At 41.0% G+C, this 21,431-nt stretch overlaps 1 protein-coding gene across 17 annotated transcripts in view; it reads right to left on the reverse strand.

The window, feature by feature from the left end:
• nrxn1a (neurexin 1a) overlaps positions 1 to 21,431 on the reverse strand; it is a 60,860-nt gene that overhangs the window by 19,349 nt on the left and 20,080 nt on the right. For 7 of the 17 annotated variants that reach the window (XM_053853906.1, XM_053853899.1, XM_053853907.1 and 4 more), the window contains 11 exons: positions 19,050 to 19,351; positions 18,134 to 18,157; positions 15,605 to 15,766; positions 14,346 to 14,417; positions 13,890 to 14,114; positions 13,041 to 13,188; positions 12,279 to 12,409; positions 11,352 to 11,604; positions 6,050 to 6,253; positions 4,672 to 4,698; positions 173 to 295 (listed from right to left, as the gene is read on the reverse strand). In XM_053853906.1, coding sequence (XP_053709881.1) covers positions 173 to 295; positions 4,672 to 4,698; positions 6,050 to 6,253; positions 11,352 to 11,604; positions 12,279 to 12,409; positions 13,041 to 13,188; positions 13,890 to 14,114; positions 14,346 to 14,417; positions 15,605 to 15,766; positions 18,134 to 18,157; positions 19,050 to 19,351 — 1,671 coding nt within the window. The remainder of the gene's footprint in view (positions 1 to 172; positions 296 to 4,671; positions 4,699 to 6,049; positions 6,254 to 11,351; positions 11,605 to 12,278; positions 12,410 to 13,040; positions 13,189 to 13,889; positions 14,115 to 14,345; positions 14,418 to 15,604; positions 15,767 to 18,133; positions 18,158 to 19,049; positions 19,352 to 21,431) is intronic. The other 10 variants (XM_053853914.1, XM_053853913.1, XM_053853910.1 and 7 more) reach the window with 3 other exon arrangements.

The following is a 21,431-nucleotide window of genomic DNA, read 5'->3' on the forward strand; positions in this document are numbered from 1 at the left end:
ATTAATTAATAACTTTTAAAGGCTTTCTATTTAAAAAAAAATGTGGTATAGAATTAGATACATTGTTCTATTCCTGAGTACTAAATACACACAGGTATCCAGCATTTAACAGCAATGAAGATCATCTTGTTTCTAATTGTAAAACATATCAAATGGATACAATTTTGGTCACCTTCAACAGGCTGCAGGTCATCCACGGTGAGTTTGAGGCTCTTTCCTCGCCGGACCACCCTCACTGTGTGCCACTCATTGTCATTGAGACCTGAGCCCGCAAAGATGGTCTCTGGGCCTTTACCTACAATTAGTCCAAAGCATCATTAACATTTGCACAGAAGAGGGGGCAGACAGAGTGACAGGGACAGTTGCAGAGAGACAGAAACAGATTAAGATCAAGAAAAAGAGCCAGGCAGTTTGAGTTGGGATTTCAGAGATGAGAAAATGTAGGAGGGAGAGGTCAGATGGCGGGGACGCATTCAACTCATCTCATAAAATAAGCGCGGAGACAAATTTGCCAGACAGAACGGATTCACATAAATCATAATGCAGTCGTGACGATCAAAAACCTGACGCACACAGTCTGATTGCGATCTCTCCATAAATACTGTTGTACTCCTCTAGGTGGCAATAAACGCACAGAAGTGGCCCGGTCGCTCTCCAAGGTGCTGAGCAGTCCAATCATCATGTCTCACGCTCTCTGCCTGTCTACCAGCGCATGTTCTCACACAGTTGACTGCACACATTTGGCAGACTTGCTAAAATGATGGCATCGCCTCAAGTCAACCCCTTCAAGAGACCAAAGGGCCGCAGTTGGCCCTTTGACGGTTAAACCATGCTGGCCCAGACAGGTTGGATTCAAAATAAAAATGTGTTGTGTTCACAGTTGTTTTTTTGAATTTTCATTACTATAAAATAATGAATAAATTATATGAAAATATTTTTGTCATTACAAATCAGTTACAATATAAATATAAAGATGAGCATCTTTGTGAATATATTTTTCCAAAAAGTTTCATTGAGTGTTCACCAGAAATATACTCACATAACACTAAAAAAATCATGCAGAAAATATTGGTATTAATTTGATACCTTTTTTAAATAATAAATAGCCTCAAAGGGTTTTTCTACTGTGTCTTTGAATGGCATCATGTTCACCCCACCTTCACAAAGAAATGCATACTCTTCAGCATGCACACACAGACACTATTTATTTCCTAGTTAGGACAGGAAACCACTCAATGCTTTCTCCAGCCTCTCACCCTAAACCTAACCATCCAAAACAAATGGTAAAACTTAACCAAGGCTCTACACCAAACGTAAACCCAATTATAATGACCTAGTTATTTTGAAGTTTTAATTCTCAAATTTTGGCTTAACTTTGTCCCAATGGTCCCAACTTAGCCAAATGTCATGTTTCCCACATTTGGTCTTCATAAGAATATATCATCCTGCACACACACACAACCAGACAGAGAGTCTCTCTGCCTTCACTCGACTTTAGCAGTGCGAGTCAGTCGGCTCACACTGACCTATTGGAAGATATGACGGCAGGAAGGTGAGAAGCAAACTGACCCAAGTGAATTGCGCTGCAGAAAATGTCAAGTGTGCCTGCATCACTCTGCGCCCAACACTCGCACACAGGTGGGGAGAGAAAGAGAGAGGCGGCGCAGGCACGCGAGCACCACTGAACAAAAATGAAAAGCAAATTTCAAACGACTGCACGATATATGTGCAGCTAAAAGAATGCACTGGGAGAGGACAGAGGGATCCCCTGAGGAGACTCAGCTGCGCTCCAGGCATGAGCATCTCATCCTGTTACCATGGATCACTGCCCAGTGCCGAGTGAAGAAGATGCATGTGTGAGTATGCGCATATGCAGGCTAACACTCAAAGAATGACGGATTGAAAGAGAGATGCAGTGATCTGTGTCAACCTGGGAATAGACAGAGGCCCGCACAAACACACACACACGCCTATTTTGGGTCAGTGCACTCAGCAGTATGGTGAGTTAATGCTACAAGCCAGAGCAGCGCCTCTATCATGCTAAAGCACGGGAGGGCAATTAAATTTCCCATGGGGACACAAGAGTAAGTTGGACTGTAGCAGAGGACTGGTCCAATTGTGAAATATGTGATGCAAATAAAACAAAACCCACATATTAAGTAATTCAAAAGTAAAACAATGATAGAGAATATATATATATATATATATATATATATATATATATATATATATATATATATATATATATATATATATATATATATATATATATATATATATATATATATACACACACACACACACAGACACAGTTGGAAAAAATATATTAAAACAATACAAGAGGTAGCATTTGTTCAATCTAGTCTTATCATTGACGGCAGATAAGAGCATGTTAATGGAGACACAATCAGCATGAAAACTTGTTTCATAATTCATTAGGAAGAAATCACAAATGGGCTTTTTCTGCTGGATAAGCCTCAAATCTCTCCCATGCCGAGGCTTTTATTTGACTGCTGAGTGGACTATTTTGGTGGCGCCTCGCTGTTAAATACATTTTTTTCCTCCTTGCCTCTTGAATATGAGATGTATAATTTATTGTATGCACACAATGTGCAAGAGGAAGCGAAGGCCTACTGAAATGTTCATTGAGACAACCAGTCTAAAATTGGCCAGCCCACATGCAGGACAGCAACAGCAACTGTGTGGCTAGTTGAGTTTCCATGGCAACTGCAGTCGTCCATTTCAGCACCTCTTTGCCGTCACACAGCTTTCGTCTCTCTCTCTCTCTCTCTCCCTCCCTTTTCTTTTCTGTCTCTTGTGGTCGTGACGGAGAGAAACTCCACATGAGGGAATTAAACTTCATCAGGATTCAGCCCCACTCATCGACACACAATCCGACGCACAAATCACAGATGGGCAACGAAAAGACACAGGATGAAACACTTCTTGAAAATCCCTTGTGTGTAGTTTAGTGAGTGAAAAGCAAAAGCAGACAGACGGAAGGGATGAAGGTACGACTGAGAAAGAGCAGCTATAAGTGATCTTTTGTCTGTGGCATGAAGGAGAAGTAATTAGTCTGGAGTTAAGCTAGCGTTCAGTCTCAGGCTACATCTGACACATCAGCCTCTCTTTTATTTATTTATTTTTAAAAATCTCATTTTCCCTTTCTCCCACCACCAGCAGCCTCATGTCTCGCTTCACTTTCTCCACTAAAATGGCTGACATGAAAAAAACCCAACCCTCAGCAAAAATTACACCGCACCTGTGGCAAACACACTCACAATTACTTTCCCCTGCTATCAACACACACAGATACGCACACACAACGTACAGAGAAATATGAACTCTGGTGGACTGACTTAAAAAAGAATCGCAAAGGACAGGGTTTTGATGAACCGAACCAAACACTAAGGCCAGTTAAATCACCTTCTATGGTAAAATCGAGATGTTACACTGGACGTGTGTGGGCAAGTCACAATTTTGTGACTATAGCATTATAAAACAAAACGTTTATGATGATGTTATACATTTAAAACATGTAGGTTAATTATGTATTGTTTCATTTTATCCTCAATATACTTATTATTATTATTTTTTTTCAATTAGTTTGTTTATTTTGACGGACAATAAATGCTGTTAGAATCTTTTAAGCAGTAATACGCATTTTAATTAAACAGTTCGATATAACAACAACAATCAACGATTGTTGATTTTTAGAATTTAAACAGCAATGAATGATTATGAAGCTATGAAGGCCAGACTTTGCTCCATCTGCACTAGAATATAAAACAACATCCCCTAACTTCACCATTACAGACACATCACGACGTGGCAGCGATGAGAAACATTAGAATTCGTAGTAGTGCAAACTCAAATCTCTGAGCATCAACAACAATCAAATGGCCCTACGATGCCTGAAGAATCTCAGCTGTGATGCAACACCACTGAGCTGAGACACTGGCAGATGAGTGAGCTTCTCACTCAATGTCTAAAGGAGATATCAGAGATATCCTCAAACAAAACAAAGTCTGAACAGCTGCTTCTGTGTCGGCTCCAGACATCCTCCCAGGCTTGGCTCTTTGTGTCATGATGTTGATCACCACATACTTAATTGAAGTCGATAAATAACCAATAGCATCAGGCTACATTACTGATGAGAGTACACATCATCTCTGCTCCCACCCTGACATATGGCAGTGCACAGTGGGATGTATAATATAAGTAATGGGAGTCAAACAGTATGGACCTTATATTTTACCTTCTATATCAGTTGAAAACCAGATCCCAAAACATATCTTGACATATCTTGACAAGATAGACATCATTAAAAATTAAAAAGCAAGAATGAAATTTCACGTCAGCAAAACATGACACAAACGGCCTCATCACATTAATGAAATTTAAAATAAATATTTGTGTTCACCTGAATATCTTTCCACTTACAATGAAGTACATGCTGACATCAGGTTGATCCTCAGTTGATAAAGCAGGATAGAAATGGGATTCTATTTTTTCCAACAAGCGCTATATATTTATGTCATTCATAAAGGCCTTCAAGATGTAAAAAGATTTTAAAGGCCTGCTGACACCCTAAGAAGAACACAAAATACCACTCATACTGGAGAGGGAGGATGTAGGGAGGAAAGTGAGGTGAGATGGAGTATCACTTACTGGCTGTACAGTTTATCCTGATACAGTCTGGAGGAAGAGCAGAGCAGAGGGTTAATGCTGCACACACAAAACGTTCTTCACGTCCCGGGGATGCACACAACGACACACCCTGCACTTAAACCAGTCATGCTGGGATACACAGATTATTATTAAGCAGATATGAAATCTACATTTGGTAATAGAATCACTTCCTCCAAAGGAAAAATAAACTCTAAGGTGAGTTGAGCCTCCCAGCATGAATGGTGTGCTTTGTTTTGTTGCCTGCTCTGAGACGGGCAGATTAGAATGTGCTTCACTTTGACAGTGAACACATCCTGTTTTTGTAGTCCGTCCAGAGCACAAATCTCCACAAAATGACCTGAAGATTTCACCGTCAAGCTTTTCTGTTGTGAACTGTTCTGGTGTGTCGTGTGGCGTCAACCGCAGGAGGACGTGGCTGCAGACAACCAGAGACCAACACATGCACCCCGATGTGTGTGTTTCATGTGTATGTGTGCAGGAGCAAAGATGAGTGAGATTCATAAATAACAGAAGGACAGATTCCCCCAGCACACAAAAATGTTTTGACTTGAATGTGTGTGATGTTTGGGATGCAGAGGTCCACTGGGAGTGAGCACAGGAATGCAGCTCAAGGCTTGACCCTCTGTTCAACACAAAAGCAACTCAACTGAACTTCAGCACGTATTTGATGTATAAACCTGGGCCCAATTTACTGAGATTGGAATCAAAGCTCCTCTTTTTTGCCACGTCACTCTTGTATTTATAGGATTTTTTGTTGATTTTTATAACATAATAAAATTTTCACTTACAGATATTGACATGTATTTTTATTTAGCGCCAAAAAAAGCTATAATGCAGTACGGTTAAGTGGTCAAAAAAGCTAATCAACATCTGTCTACTTTAGAAAGGACTGATTCCTGATTTCAGTTTTCAGTCTGATGGTTTCCCTTCTATTATTAAATTCCTCTACTTGTTTTGAAAAATACACAATGAAATGACTCCAGAGTGCTGTGAACTACAACCCAACCCAGCTTCACTTTTGTAAACACATCAAAGCAGATCTAATTCATGGCAAAACGGTGACAAATCACAGCATGTTAAAAAACAAAACAAAAAACAAACTCAAGATAAAATTAGCTTAAGCTCTTGTGGTCACCGTTTGCAAACAGCATCTGACATATGGAAGAATTTGGACAAGTGTGTGGACTTTAGGGGGAAGATATACACTTTAAAAATCTTTGTAAATCCGACCCACGTGTAGAAAATCTTATCCTCAACAGTGTGTACACGTCAATCTGAATCAATGCCACGAGAGCAGCACCTGATCCTTTCTCCTCAGAGGTCATTTGAAAATCTACATGTGACTAGATGTGTATACCTAGATTGACAGTGAGTCTGACTCTGCCTCCATCAAGCTCCAGGCGAAGGGTGTCGGCAGAGTTGCGAGAAGTGGTTGCCATGAGAACGCCATAAGCCCGCTGGGAGCGGAAACGTAGTGAAACATCCTCCGCCTCGGTGTGCATCGCCACAGGCAACTGCACCTTCATAAACTTGCTTCCGTCATACGAGAGGATGGTCGCGTCTGTGAAACAGAGACGGAAAACAACTGTGATCAAAGGTTTGTTGCTGTGAGAGAAAAAACTGAAAAACCAGAAAAAAGATGAATAGTACAATGAAAAATTGCGAGTTTGCGGTGTGCATATTATATTTAGCTACTTGCGTCATCGATGAAATCTGGTTTCCCCAAATGTCTCCAAGAAATTACCTCATCCCACACCTCCATTGCTACAAGGATGGTGTAAAAATAACCAGAGATGGTTGATGTGGCACTAAACTCCGAAGAAGGCATAAGCATGTGCTGGCCACTTTCACTGAAACGCAACAGTTCAAGCTCTTTTATGGTGTTTGCATATTCATCTACATGAGCACCTCCCTTGGCAACCAGCTGAGGGTCTATACTCACCTGTCTAACTGTTAACCTCTCAGAAACTTGAGCTCTGTTGGCCTTCTCATTTCTCTTGGTCTGTATCTTTGTTTATATATTTCACTTGCGCTGTGCTTTCGTTCCCTCATACTTCTTTCTAAAGGAGACATTGCAGCCAGGGCAAAAAAACTAACAAAACAAAACAAAAAAAAAACAGAAAACAAGAGAACAGGAAGAGAGGGTGGCATCATGAATACTAATGAAGTGAGGAGGAGGGAAAGTGAGAGATAGAGCATGAACACGTGTGTGTGTCAGAATAAGTGAGGGGAATTTAAGCGTGAACAGAGGAGGGTTTAGTAAAGTGAGAGCAGGGGAAGAGAAAACAGGGAAGGAGCAAGACAGAGAAAGACAGAGGAGGAAGCAGCAGCTCTTGGCTAAAATGCAAATGAATCCTCATTAACTTGAGCAGGGAAGAGAGGAAGGTGGCTGGCCTGTTATGTCACAGATAACATAACTAGCAGCCATGCGTACGTCTGGCCGATGAACTGCAGAAACGCTTACATTGTCAACGTAGTGACATGAGCTGCAGTGGAACAATATTTCATGTTTGGGTTTTTCATAAAAATAACCTTTTCTGCTCAAGCACCAAAATGCATTGGTTACCATTTTTATTTTCACGTCATTTATGTTACGGGTGCACCAAATTGGATATTTGTGGTTGAGGCCAAAGCTAAATAAAATTTAAAATGCGTGGCTGAATACTGAATAATACCGAATAGCAAATATACAATGTGGTTAAGTGTTTTTTATTTTTTTGACAACTAACAAAAAATGCCTAGATAGTCCGGAACACATTTACACATATTAAAGTTAATGTTTAGATGACTGAACATATTTGACATTCTTTTTTTATATTTTAGACTTTGCTTTTCAAATGATAATAGTAATAATAATAAACACCGTTTTCCACTATATAAAAGGCTGATAATTTAAACAGAAGGTTCGAGATAGTTTGGTTGAATACTAATTGCAAACTGTATTTCTATTTTTGCTCTTGCATACAGTGTTGAACTAAAAAATTCATCATATGCAGACCTTGGATCACATGTTGCAACATGCTTGATACACGACACCAAGGGCAACAAAGAAATGATCAAATGAAGAGGAAATATGCGACCCATGGGTAGGAAAGTCAAAATCATTTCCACTTGTGTTGAACCGCTTGTGTCCCATTGTAGGTACAAAATCTGTCCGCTTACTGAATGTGTCCTACCTGCCGCGGGATGATCATGTCACATCCAGCAGACAATTTTTATCAAATGTTTTAATGAGCCAGAGAAAATCTATATGAAGGATTTGACGGCACTTTCTACCACATGCGTAACATTTATATCTGGAAAATAGGATGTCTGTCATCTGGTTGTTTGTGAAGTATATGTCTGTTCGTCTCTGTGGTATTTTCTAACCACTTTAGTTTCAACCAATATCTATGCTAACCCACTATGATCTCAAATTCAGGGTCTTGACTGAAAAAACTAGGTTCAAATACACACCACCGTCATGTGACCTTGTGAACCTCATGAACCTTGAGCTGACGACAGTGAATGATAATGATTCATCAATCCAATGATGACTGCTTTAAGCCTTGCACCCTTTCCATTCAGCCATTTACTACAAATAACTGCAAGGCAGATTCAGACATTTTAAACCATCTTTGTCTATATTTTTAAGACTTGCCTCCATTTGATAAACACCCCCTGATGTTTAATGTAGTTATCAATCGCATCAGCCACAGCCAACAGATTAATTGGTTCCATAGAGATTTGTTCTGCAATAAGCCTTTAGCTTGGTTTCAAACAAATCTTTCACTCAGGAAAGATAACATTGCAACTGAGAGCATAATTTTTTAGCATTTATTTTAGCAGCATCGTCAGCATTGCATCCATTTATTCCAAAGTTTAGCTTCAACACAGGCCTTAAAAACACCAACAGTTCCCTGCAACATGCTCATGCAAATGATGTCAGGAAAGAAAGAAGACATGGAAGCCATAATAAGAAAGATAGGTACAAATTCAATCACAACCAATCTGTGTCACTGACTAAAATGCCTGTGGCAGACATCAGACACAAGTAGAGGACAAATATGGCAATAGCTTAAATTTCTATCTTTGTCAATCATGCTTCTACAAACTCTGAGCCTTTCAGAAAGCACAGACCAATTTGAAACAATTCTTGCCAAGAGCATTTTGTGTGTACAAAAGTGATTTCAAAAAGGAAAAGCAGCTGTGATTAAGGACAGGTGTCATCAGATTTGAACTCGTGTTAAAATGACTCAGAGTCTTCTTTCAACAGGAGTCCACAGCTAGTCAGCCTCCTCCTCCTGAATTCTCCGTGGTCATACTCCTAAGTCACACACCAATCCTCTCCATGTCCTCATTGACCACATCAGTGAGCCTCAATGGTTGCCTTCCTCTTCTTCATTTACCTTGCAAGTCCACCTGCAGTATTCATTGTCCAACACGTGTCTCTTCAGGAGTCCAAACCATCTGAGTCAGGCCTCTAAACTACTCTCAACAAGATGTTCACCATACTCTTTTAAACTACGTCCTTCCGAGTCACCCCTAGTGAAAATCTAAGCATCTTCAGGTCTGCTTCTTCAATTCTACCGAACCATTCCCTGAGACGTCATCCAACTCTAACCTTGACCCCTACCCTTTGTCACTCCTTCAGCACACCTCAAAACCCTCTCATACTTCTCTGATGCATACAGCTGCTCAGATCCTCCCTAAAACTCTGACATGAGCTTTCTTTAGATCTGCAAAGACACAGTGCAGCTCAACCTGACCTCTGCACTTCTCGATCAACATCCTCAGGGCATGGCACTCTTTTCTTGGCATGAATCCATACTGCAGCTTCGAATGGCCTCAACAACTCTCTTTAAAATCTTCATGGTGTGACTCATGAACATGCAGTTATTGCAGTCCTGAGCATCACTCACTTTGTAAAATATGTCACATAAGTAACACTATTCCTCATCAGGCTTCCTTCCAGTTATTATCATTAAAATGTGCACCGCCCTGGTCACTATTACCAAAACTGCTTTGTCACCTTTCGTCCTTAGGAGCTGCCATCATGTCCACCTTAATCTCCTGAACAACCTGATCCAGCATCTCACCTGTCATTTATTCTTCAGTTTCTCCAATTTTCTTTTTTTACTACAAGACACAAAACTGTGTGCTAATTGAAGCAAGATCATACTTTGGATATTAGGCTTTTGAGGTTCATTGCCAAGACCATGACAGAGAAACACTACAATTCCCTATACTCTAGACTGTTCATCTGATAGAATGAAATGCTAATGGTTTTGAAACTTTGCACTGCGTGTTCACCTTGACAAGCTCTGAATTAGGAACAAAAGCAAGATTTGATTCATTTCTCAATTGGTGATGCAACTTTCACACAAAAAGAGGTACAAAAAACCCAACAGCTTGACAAAATCACAGACAAGTGTTTTGAAGACTGTTCAACTGTGCCACAAATGAAAATGTCTGAAAATGCCCTTCAGAAAAACAAAAAATTGTCTCAGAGTGGGCGTGGGGCGACCATCTTTGTTCATTATAGAAGAGAGGAGGTAAACAAAGAGAAAGCGAATGAACATGGTAGGAAAAAAAGACAAGAGAAACTGCAGGTAGAAGGCGTAAACATGGCCAATCACTCTCTCCATCTGCTTCTCCATCTGTGCTTCCTTTAATCCACTGAACCACCAGTTAGTGACCCCTCAGTGCACACAGAGAGGGACCAGAGAAGACTTAGAGGGAAGACAGCCATGAGGGAAAGACACTATGACAAACCTAGAGAGCAGATGTAAATAAAACATTTCAAATCATTTCAGGTCGCCTCAGAGCGTGTGTGAATATATCTTAAGGTGGGTGATAGTACAATCATCACTGGAGACGCACCAGTGGTTGTGGCACAAACAACTTTCTTCTTTTCTCCTTGTCTGACTTCATCTCGCTTCTTTCAACAGCCTTGTATCCATCACCCTGCCAATCTCTCATACATTTCATTTTACTCTCGCTCTGAATGCATACCTTCACTTGGTCTCGCTCTCACTCTGTCAAGCCCTGTCTCCCATTCCTCCTCATCTCCTCACCTGCTGTCAGATGGCCGTTCCGACCCAGTGGTCCCATCCTCCACTGACACTGCTTCCACGAGCTGCACATTTCCTCACCCATCGATTCCCAGTCTCTGCGTCTATAGAAGTCCAATACTGCTGTCTGCACTCCTGCTGCCTCCCACCTCCTCCTCTTCACCTCTGCTGTTCCCTGTCTACACTGCACACGCTCCGCGTCTGAATAAATCTTTCCAAATGGAAGTATCCAGTCAATAACAATATTGCTTTTCTATTTACTCAGCTCTTGTTTCATTAGTTGCCGTCAACAAATCAATCTACCAAAGATATAGACATCCATAAATCTTTGCTTTTTTTCAAAAACAATATACTTAATAACTGTTTCATTCAGTCCAAATGCCACAAATTAAAACAGAAACAATTGTTCTCCAATTGACATCAATTCTCAAAATGGTAACTCTATTTATGGACCTGTGTCTCACCATGATCATTTTGTAATCCCTCAGGTAAATTCTAAAGCCAGATTGTCAGTCGAAAACTATATATTGTTGGTGCATTGCTTTCCTAATATCTATCCACCAACACATGAACATGATATCTTCATAACGCAGGACAAACCCTCACCTCTTTCACAGGAGCGCCCCAGGTAGCCTGTCCCTGAGCAGTCGCAGACATAGCGGTTCCAGCCTTCTCTGCAGATGCCATTGTGCTGGCAGGGATTGGACAAACACTGCTTGGGAGGCTCTCTAGAACACGAGGGCTTTACCCCCACCGCCCTCTGTGCCTCAGCGAGCCGCCGGATGTCTTTACTCTGGCCGTCCACAAACAGGTCTCTGACGCAGCCTACGTAGCCATAGTTGAGCAGAGCCGTCCACACCTGAGGAAAAGGTCAGCTTTGTCAAGTCACTTTACTGCACGCCCAGTGAACATTTAAATTTGACATTTGTACCAGGTGGTAAAGTAAATCAAAATCCAATTGTGGTAAGTCAATATGTCAAGCTGCAACAGAAATAAAAGTGGCGGAACATGAAAAGAGAAGTTCAGTAACCACAACTTTTAATTGGGCATGTAGAACTGCTGACATTACCATACAAACACTCTTGACTTGTACACCAACTGAAGTCTTTTCTCCCCTCAAGCAACACTATTATTACAAGAGAAGCGTACATATATACTGTTTCTTAGCTCAATCTTTTCAAACCCGGACAACATATTACAGCTCTTTACTATTTGATTATATGTCATATGAGCAGATGTTACCCAACACTGCTGGAAAATTTTGCAAAAATAAATAAGCATGACAAAATGTGATGGTGCATAGTTACATTAATATACTATACATTGTGCTTGTGTCAGCACAACAAAGACAGTAGTTGATTACAGCATTTTTAAACAGTATTTAAAAAAAACAAGTGTGAACATATAATTTTTATTTTTATCCAAGAGTACAAATACAATTAGCTACTTGATCATGACATATTCAAAGAAGAAAAAGCAATTAAAAATGTATTATGATTTTACATCTTGGTGTGTCTTTAATACGGCACGCACCTCAGTCGGGAAGATGAGTCCAGCTCGGTCCTCTGGTAGACCTCCAAGGTACAGTGTGTCATCTAGGTCCAGGATTTCGCTGTCTCCAGGTGCTGTGTAGGCTGTTCTGACACTGTTCACTGAGATGGTTCCTGAGCACATCAGACATTCAAGCCTGAATATTTCCCCCTTCATTGTTCATACTACACTCAACAGGAGGAAAGACGGACTAAAATTCAAAAACAAGAAACCGAGGTTTGTTTGCCCATTAAATATTTAACTTTAAAAATATTTTAGAAATTTCATCAGTCCATTTATATCTGTCTGAAATCTTTCAACCAGCTGCATGTTATTGGCAGGATGAGAGCACAAACTAAATTCAACATAACAACTCACTTCAACATAGTTATGAAAGACAAGCAACAAGACTTTCCATTTAAATAACTTGTTGGTTCTCCGAGGGTGAATCCAGAAATTTTGCATCTGCAGCTCCTAATTCTCTTTGGCCAAGACTGTATAATTGAAAATGTTGCAGGCTTTCTTCTCTTTGTCCTCATCAGCAATTCAAATCCTCCACCGCACAGACCTTAGTCATCAGGCGGTCATTAGCAATTCAGTCAATACTGATTTGAATATGGAGCCTGACATTTTGCCTTAAATAAATTAGGGCCAACAGGGTTATCAATCATTTTATGTTCTTGCTTGGCCTTTTTTTTAACTTATATGTACATTGTTTTTGAGAGTATCCGCACATTTCTAGTTCACTAAAACCAAATCCTGTACCTGAGCGTCCGTCCCTCTGGAAGTCCACATGATACCATTCCCCATCGTTGACTTTCCTGTCTATGGCCCTGGTCTTTGTTGTCCCAGAGCCCATGTCCAGAAGCAAGTACAATTGGCCGTCCAGCATCTCGATGGCAAAGAAATCGACCTGCAAATCAATGAAAATAAACTTTCAATGGGATGTCATGCAAGTTATCTTTTTGAATACCAGAAGAGACATTTGGAGGAGAAATTGTTAAAATCCCATAGCTAAATGAAAAACAGATTTTTGGGGGATACAAAGAGTTCACCAAACAATGGTAATCATGATTAATGTGGTCTTATCAATAAATCAAGCAATACCTAAAAATTGAATCACAGGTAGGATTTTCTTTTTTTATGTAATGTGATCTGCGAACAAGCTTGTCCGAAGACTTGATATGCGATGACAGCACAGCAGTTTTGCAGGTTACCAAGCCTACATGTCTATACCACCTCATCGAGGTCGGACTGACTTCCACTCTCAAGTTTACTGAATCAAATACATTTTAACCAGTCAACGATCTCTGTTTTTTAATTGGTCGGTCAGTCGTGACACTAGTCATTCTCATCCAACAATGTACCTGCGAGTCAACCGAGTTAAGAATTACATGCCACATATGAGTACATACATACACACATACATTACTTCCTCTCATGGCTTTATCGGTATTAGTGAAGACTGTCTGCAGTCAAAGGAAAGCCCAGTGGGACAAAAACCTTGGCAAAGCAAAAGCAGCAGTGGGTGCACAGTACAATGTGCACATTCTTGGTTCATACCACTCAAAGATTGCTATTTGCAGGATTCTAAAATAGGAAAAAAGAAACCACCTTTATTGTTGGGGGTGTTCGAGGGTCCTTCCGTTGCTGTTGTCTTGGTTTGCCGTGGCTGAACAGCATCAATCCATTGGGCTCTGTGGTCCTAAAGTCAAATGATATGGATCCCGCCTTCTTTGCTGTCCACTTGCTCAGCGCAACAAAGGATTCTGGTGTGTCAAAGGTCACGGGGTCTAGAGTGGCCACACTCTCACACTTGAAGGACACGACTCCGCTGACCTGAAAGATAGGGGGAAAAATAAAAAACATGAGGGATCGCCAGTACCACAACAGTTGGAGTTACATTCAGTTAGTTTTGACTATGTGAATGAAAAACAAACTTTTACACCAGTTTAATCCCATTTGCTGAATTCAGCTTTTCTTTAAACTCCCATACAGCAATAGAGCTGTCTGGAAATGTTTGCATTTCTCCCATAAGAATTCAGCAAAATACTGATGAACACGAGTTACCTTCATCTTCGGATCTCCTTGCTTCGCCAGTCTGGACAGCTCCAAGCGGACATCATTATTCTTGTACACCACCTTCATGAAACAGAAGTAGAGGACATCGTTTTAACCTTTGCGTAATAATGGATGCTTAAACTATCTGATGTAATCTTTCTGCACTCAGAGGACCAAAGTAAACATATTTAGAAATTTGATAATCGATGAGACGCTTCAATCACTGCATTTTTTAATATTTGAAAGTGGCTTGTCAGTTAAATTCGCTCCTCAGACTGAAACAGAACACCCAGTGACAGCGGGGGTGTCTGTGCTGAGCATTTTGATGTGAGTCGGGCAGCGCAAACACAGGCTCGGCTTTATTAATCGAGACCTGCCTGCATGAGCTGTGAACAAACAAGTGCGCAGAATGGTGCTAGCATGTTGCCATGGCTTTAAAAGTCAATCACGCAGCCTATCAAATGAGCCAAATTGCTCTTGTTGTTCATGCGTGTGATTCTTGGCATACATCCTCATTTGCTGATGTGGATTATCATATCATCGCATTAAATATGCAAATGTGGCAGTAAAGGGTTCACTCCGACAGACTCGTTTAAATACCATCAGTCTTAATGAAGCAACACAGAGTGCATTCACCGCTGGTACAGAAAGCTCTCTGTTTGGCACATCATCTTTTGGCTTCTTTGTTTGCCTTTCTGTTTGACATAATGAGACTCAGATCTGTATCAATATGTGAAAGTATTAATTATGTTTGACACTTCTATTTATTTAAACAGAAATCCCACTCGCAAATGCTTGAATCAAGTAGCGTTTATCCACATCTGCATGTGCATTTCTAACTTCCATGCAACAGTATTCACGCAGAGTGGATGGCTGGTGTGTCTCAGTGGCCTAGCTAATTAGCATGTTAGCGATTGGTGCTGTAGCTGGTCCCTCAACAACACTCATCATAGATTCTCTCTGATGCTGCTGCTATGTGCTGCAGAGGGTTTGTGTGACTGCCAATTGGAGGGATTTCAGTGTGTGTTTTAAAATTAATGTGTTAATTTCTGTGTCACTAAAACTCTCTTGAAGAAATGTTGCGATCGCATGAATATTGGCTGAAGGACAATTCTCTTGTGATTTTCGGATATAGAATAAATTACTCATTCTGACTGAAATATGCTCAGATACATATGGAGGCGTAGTATACGGAGTAATCATTTACAGAATATAACTGACATCGATCCCAATCAAAAATTAGAAAAATCACGAGTATTGCTTCCCACCTCCTTAAGACAACCCATGAAGTTGTTGCTGACAGGAGAACCAGGGAGGTCTGCAGTGCTTGGACTCCCACCCACATAGAAGAAGTCATCGGAGCCCAACATAGTGTAGTCCTCTTGCGTGTAGCCCGTGGTCGTCAGGATTCCATCCACTGAGATGGTCACCTATATAACAAAGCACAGGGAAAGGACACGCTATATACTCAAACCGTAGGCAGCGCTAAGCGCTAGCTAGGCGCTGACAGGCCAAATTAGCCCCCAAAGTTCTGGCAACCAATGTATGTGCATTTTGAAAGGGAATTGTTGTCATAATGGTGTTGAAAAGGGCCAATTGTGTTAATGGAAAAATATATTTGTGTGCAGGAAAGTCAAGCCATTACATCTTTGAGTCAGTGGCCTTTCCTACCTAAAGTGCTTCACAAGTTGATACACACTAAAAGTTAAACATAAAATATTTTATTTATTCTGAAATATGTAAATGCTAATCACATTTATAGTAAGATGGTTATGCGACTGAATGAAGATTTTTCAACAAATTCAGCTTGTAAAACAGAGCAACACAACATAGCGTGTGTGAGGCCTCTTAAAGCCAAAGATTAATTTAGTCTAGAAAGTCTAAAAAAAATGGCTTCAGACTGCTATTACAGACATTAATGATGATTGCTGGCAGCTGCATATTTTGTTTGTGAAAACCTTCTGCTTGCATTTGCTTCATAAACCTTCCATTTCTTTAAGGCGACATTCTCATGCCTTCAATTTGGCTACTGCTGTTGGAACTTGTGTTCAACTTGGAAGTGCTGGGAAAAGCAGATGAGACTCTTGCCAAATCAGAGAGAGAGCTGCACACTGACGCTACTTAGCTCACAACAATTGCTCAGATTAGTCTGTCTCCTATCATATCTCAATAGGAGGGCAAGGCTACCAGGAAGACGCCAACATTAGGAGTGTCAACCGTGGATGGCGGGTAGGTACAGAAAGTGTCACCAAGGATAATGGCTCTACACCTGACCCAGATCAGCTGGTTGAGTTGTCATCCAACGGATCTTATAGAGTGAATGAGCTGCGTCACTTAACTGTTGCTGCTTTGTTCAATTACTGAGTCGTTTTTTTTTTAGATTATGGCAAATTTAAACAAAAAAATGGTCTTTCAGTAGCGATTCTTATTTATTCATCAAAAAATTAGGCAGAGCATTAAAGAACTAGGACTGCATTAATCAATCGAGGCATAAAAGGGATCATTTCTGAAAATCTAGATTGGACCAAGCTGTCCAACGACAGGCGGCTCATTTTCAAAATGAGTCTAATCAGTCAGCGTGTGATCGCAGCCCTTGTTCAAAATTTCCTGGTGATTAACTCGCACATCACGAGTCTGGAGGATGCAACACCGAGACGTTGGTAGAGCGTATGCCCAATTCGAAACAGTCCTACAACCAGTCTTTTCAGCACTCACAATAAATGACAGCAGAAATACCAGGGGACGTTTAGCTTCTGACTGTTTGACTTTAGGTTCTGGTTCCAGTTCATAATCATGTTTGCAGTCCAATGCAGAAAAAGGAACCATAAACATGATTTCTCGACTACCCAGCTCTCTCACTGATGCTGACTGTTGCCAGGAGTACAGGCCCAGCCGGGCTAATATTAATAGGTGTTCCAGGCTTCTCCATGCTACACAAAGTGATATTGTTAGTGGTTAGTAGCTGTTAGTATAGCTGTTAGTAGTTACCTTTCTGAGGGCCACAGTGCTGATAAATGTCAGGCCAGACTGTGTTTGTTGACTAGATAGCGTTCATGATTTCAATGCTGTTAGTAGTTGATGATGTCATGTGAGTGTGTTAATGTTCTACTTTGTTAGTTTGTGATCAAGGGGGTTTTGTTACAACAGCAAGTCTGAATGAGATGATGCACTGAAAGACACAAGTATTGATGCATACACACGTACAAGTGTTAGATGGGTTAGCATTCCAAGCACACGCACATATTAATATATAAACATGCTGCCTGTTCCTCCCCCTGCATGCAACCTTTGGAGGAGGAGGAGACAGGGAACTGATTTGAACAACCACTGAGGATGGATTTGAATTGTCAACATGCAGCAGCAGAGCAAAGGACCAAAGAAAAAGACAGAAAAATATACACAGGAAAGAGAAATCTTGTCTCCATTTTACAGACCAGCTTGAAAGAGAAAAAGTTTTTGAGTCACGCCATGCAGGGGACGGGAAAGGCTCGCCATTTGCGTGCAGGTGAGGGATGAGCCAATCAGTACACGCCTAAATGTCAGTCACAGAGAGATGGGGTGAAAAAACGGGAGAAGGGAGGGGACAGGTAATTAGGTTTAAAGAAAAAAGTGGTTGGCAAAGGGGGGAGGGTGAGGAGCAGGGGCTTTTTAAGCGTAAAAAATTACCAACCGCATTTATCCTTTTAGTTGGTTTGGTTTAGTTTTCATGTCTATGGTTCAAAAGGAAATAGACACGGGGCAAACCCAAACTAAGAAACAATTAGAATGATATCTACCGAACAATGGAGTTTGTTTACCATAGCGTGTCCAATGCCTGAGTGCTTTGTAGGAGAGGGGGAGAAGGAAAGCAAAAAAAAAAAACAAAACTGTGAACAGAAACACTTTGGGAAAGAAAAAAAAAAGGAAATCTAGAAGGCCTCTGGTGAGGTTGGTTGGAGTGGTTTTGCTAGGAGAAGGGCACAGGTTAGGTTAGTAAAATGAATCATTCCATGGATGGTGGTTAGTTTTACTAGCAGGTTAGTAAAGTTAGTAGTTAGTACTACACACAGGCAAAAAGGCAGCGGCAGTGCACTGATGAGTTACAAGCACTTGCGTGCCAGCAACCCTTGATGTTCTCTGGTTGACTCATTCCCCCAATTCAGACGCTCACACAAACTTGCTCACACATGTACGCGATTGAAAAAGCACTCACCTAGAGTAGAAAGCTGTGCTGGCCTGGTGGTTAACCTACAGTAAACTAAGACCAAAACCTTTTTGTCCTACCACAACAACAGTGCAGTTGGTGACCAAAAGCTTCTACATTGACTAGAGACTTTTCTGCTTCAGACGAAACATTAATTCTGTCCATCGTATCTATCTCTTCAGAGGCACAGGAAATTTGGCAGTTAGGGTTGAAAGTAGAAATAATTATTAGTAAGTGAGATCATTGAAATTAGTTGGTGAGTGTAGAATTAGATTGTGTGACCAATTAAGTGAAAAGACATCATAGTTATATTTGATGAATCTTTAAAACATTAGTCAAGATTTTTCAAGTTTCCAGATTAATGGTTAGTGGAAATGTATAATGTTCATCATAGAGAAAAAAGTTATTGTTATTCGAAGGGGATGAAAATTGGAAACTATTCTCCTCCCCTTCACAATTCTGTATACTTAATAAACACATCTTCTTCATCCTCCTTACTCCTTCAGTTCCTTCACTTGTGGTCCGGTTACCTGTCTCAGGTTTCGTGTGACCTTCACGTCGTGCCAGGCGTTGTCGTTGAACTTGCCATTGACAGGCTCCACCAAGGCCTCGAAGGCCCCAGAGCCCAGGTTGATGACAAGCGACACGGCACCGTTCTTCAGTGCCAGGTTGACGTAGTCAGCTGATTTACCAGTGTGGAGCATTAGGCCATTGCGCTGTAGTGTCTTGAAGGAAAGTGTGATTTCGTCACTGCTCGACTGGATGGGGTTTGGTGACAGATCGTAGCAGAAGTACTCAGAGCCCTTGAAGGTGGCAACATACTCCTCACGAGCTGTAAGGAGGGAAAAGAAAAGCAGCAAAAAGAAAAGGCGCATCATTACACTCTGGTTAAACATTATTCTCACGATTAGCAACGTATCCACAGGATGTTGCATCTTCCCACACTGGTCTTCACAATATGCTCAAAGACGGCAAAATGGGGGAGTCAGCTTGACTGCGCCTGCTTAAATTTGACTCGGATGTGGGGTACAAAAAGAATTGTTTAAGAAGCTGAGAACGTTGTTATTGTCAAGCAAAGCCACACTGATGCCAGCACTTGGAAGACAACACTTCCCTCCGTACCTCTAATCGTACCATGGAGTGGTGTGTAAACAAGCTTTGATCACTCGTGTGGGTTGGAGATTAAACAGAGTGGAAATCGGAGAGAGAGAGAGAGACAGTCGTGAGTCTGTAGCATTTCAAACTTGTTATGAAACCTGCCATATTCTCTTTTGCTAGAACAGCTGTGCTGGCATTCTGAAGGGAAGTGGTTCTGTTTGACAACATATCAGTGACGCTTTTCAAATGTAGCAATGTGTATGTCAGTAACTGATTTCAGAAAAAAAAAAAGATGAGGTAAAACATGACGGCAGCCCGAGCCGGCCGATTATAACTCTGACCAACCAGCAAACAGTCCAATGCGACTTACCTTGCACACCATTTGTGACCTTCAAGGACACTAGACCAAGGTTTTGCAATCCATCATTCTTAAGCTCACTCTCTTATCTACTCTCTAGCACCTACTCACAAAAGTGCACATCCATGAGCGAGGGGAGCAAAACAGACACCTACGCACGCATATAGACGGTATATGCACCCATGAAAGATTGTAATTTTCACACTGGCACACACAAGAAGTGGCGACATTATCTGTCTCCTTCACACACATCGTCACCCTTCCTCCGCATCCACTCCAGCATTCTCTTCATCATCTCAATACCACACCTTCCCTCCAGCTGCATACTGCTACTCCTCTATGCACATCTCGTTGGCCTGTTTTTCTCAGCTCCAGAGCCTCTGGCTCAACCACCATCTTGTAGTTTCCGATAATGAGGAGAACAGAGAGGAATTTAACACACACTAGGTCAGGCTGGAGCAAACAGCCACTTGGTAATAGCAGAAAGGAGGGACAGGTTGTTGCACGTTAATGAACAGAGTCAAGTGCAATAGGTTATAGAGGTGAGAGGCACAGAGGATGCAGTGAAATGGTTTCTATTGCACTTGAGAGAGTATAAAGCGAAATGAATAATGGGACTGCTAAGACTGGAATATATCACAGTTTATAGATGGTTGGGGCAAATTGTCTTTGCTTTGGTCGCATGACAAATGTGAGACTGCCAATATGAGTGTGAAACAACACATTGTTTGCCAGCATGTGTGTGTGCGTTCTCTCTAATGTGTGATTGCTCCCTCCCGGCATGTTAATTAGGATGAAATGTGCACCTGCACGAAGAAAGAAATGCTGTTTAATTCCATCGTCTAGATAAACCACGAGCAAAAGCTAATCTTACCATCAAGCAGAACTATAGAGTCTAAAAACAAAAATGTTAATGGTACCATCTAGACTGGTGAAACAGTATGATTGTAATTGTTACTACTCTCATTTTTTATTACAATCTTGAGCTGTGTTTATCAGAAGTGTTTTTAACAGAAACCTGACAACAATGGTAAGTGCTCTATGACTGAGAGACGTGTCATGCTTGAATACACCTTGCAACTTGAAGGTATGTTCTATTTTCTGCAGGATGCTAATTTGGAGGTAGACTGGCTTTAGCCTGAAAGTGTGACAGGAGTCCATGATCGATTTATCAGGATTTTACATGCATTTTTGAGACTAGTTTGCAAGTTTCCGCTCAGTACAACCAAGCCACTTCTGTACGTGAAAGAGGGCTTTCAATGAACATGTAGCTCAATAAAATATCAGTGAAGGTATGACTATTTGCTTTCCTCAACACATCATTGTAAGAAGATTTAAGCAAAACAAAACACTCAATGCCTATTGTGAAAAAGGTCAAATGACAATGCAAACTTAACTATTTTGATCAGAAAAGATCACACTGCAATGTGTGGTTATTGAACCTGATTATTAAAAG

This window comes from Synchiropus splendidus, chromosome 1 (genome assembly GCF_027744825.2).
Source record: "Synchiropus splendidus isolate RoL2022-P1 chromosome 1, RoL_Sspl_1.0, whole genome shotgun sequence".
Classification (NCBI taxonomy): domain Eukaryota; kingdom Metazoa; phylum Chordata; class Actinopteri; order Syngnathiformes; family Callionymidae; genus Synchiropus; species Synchiropus splendidus.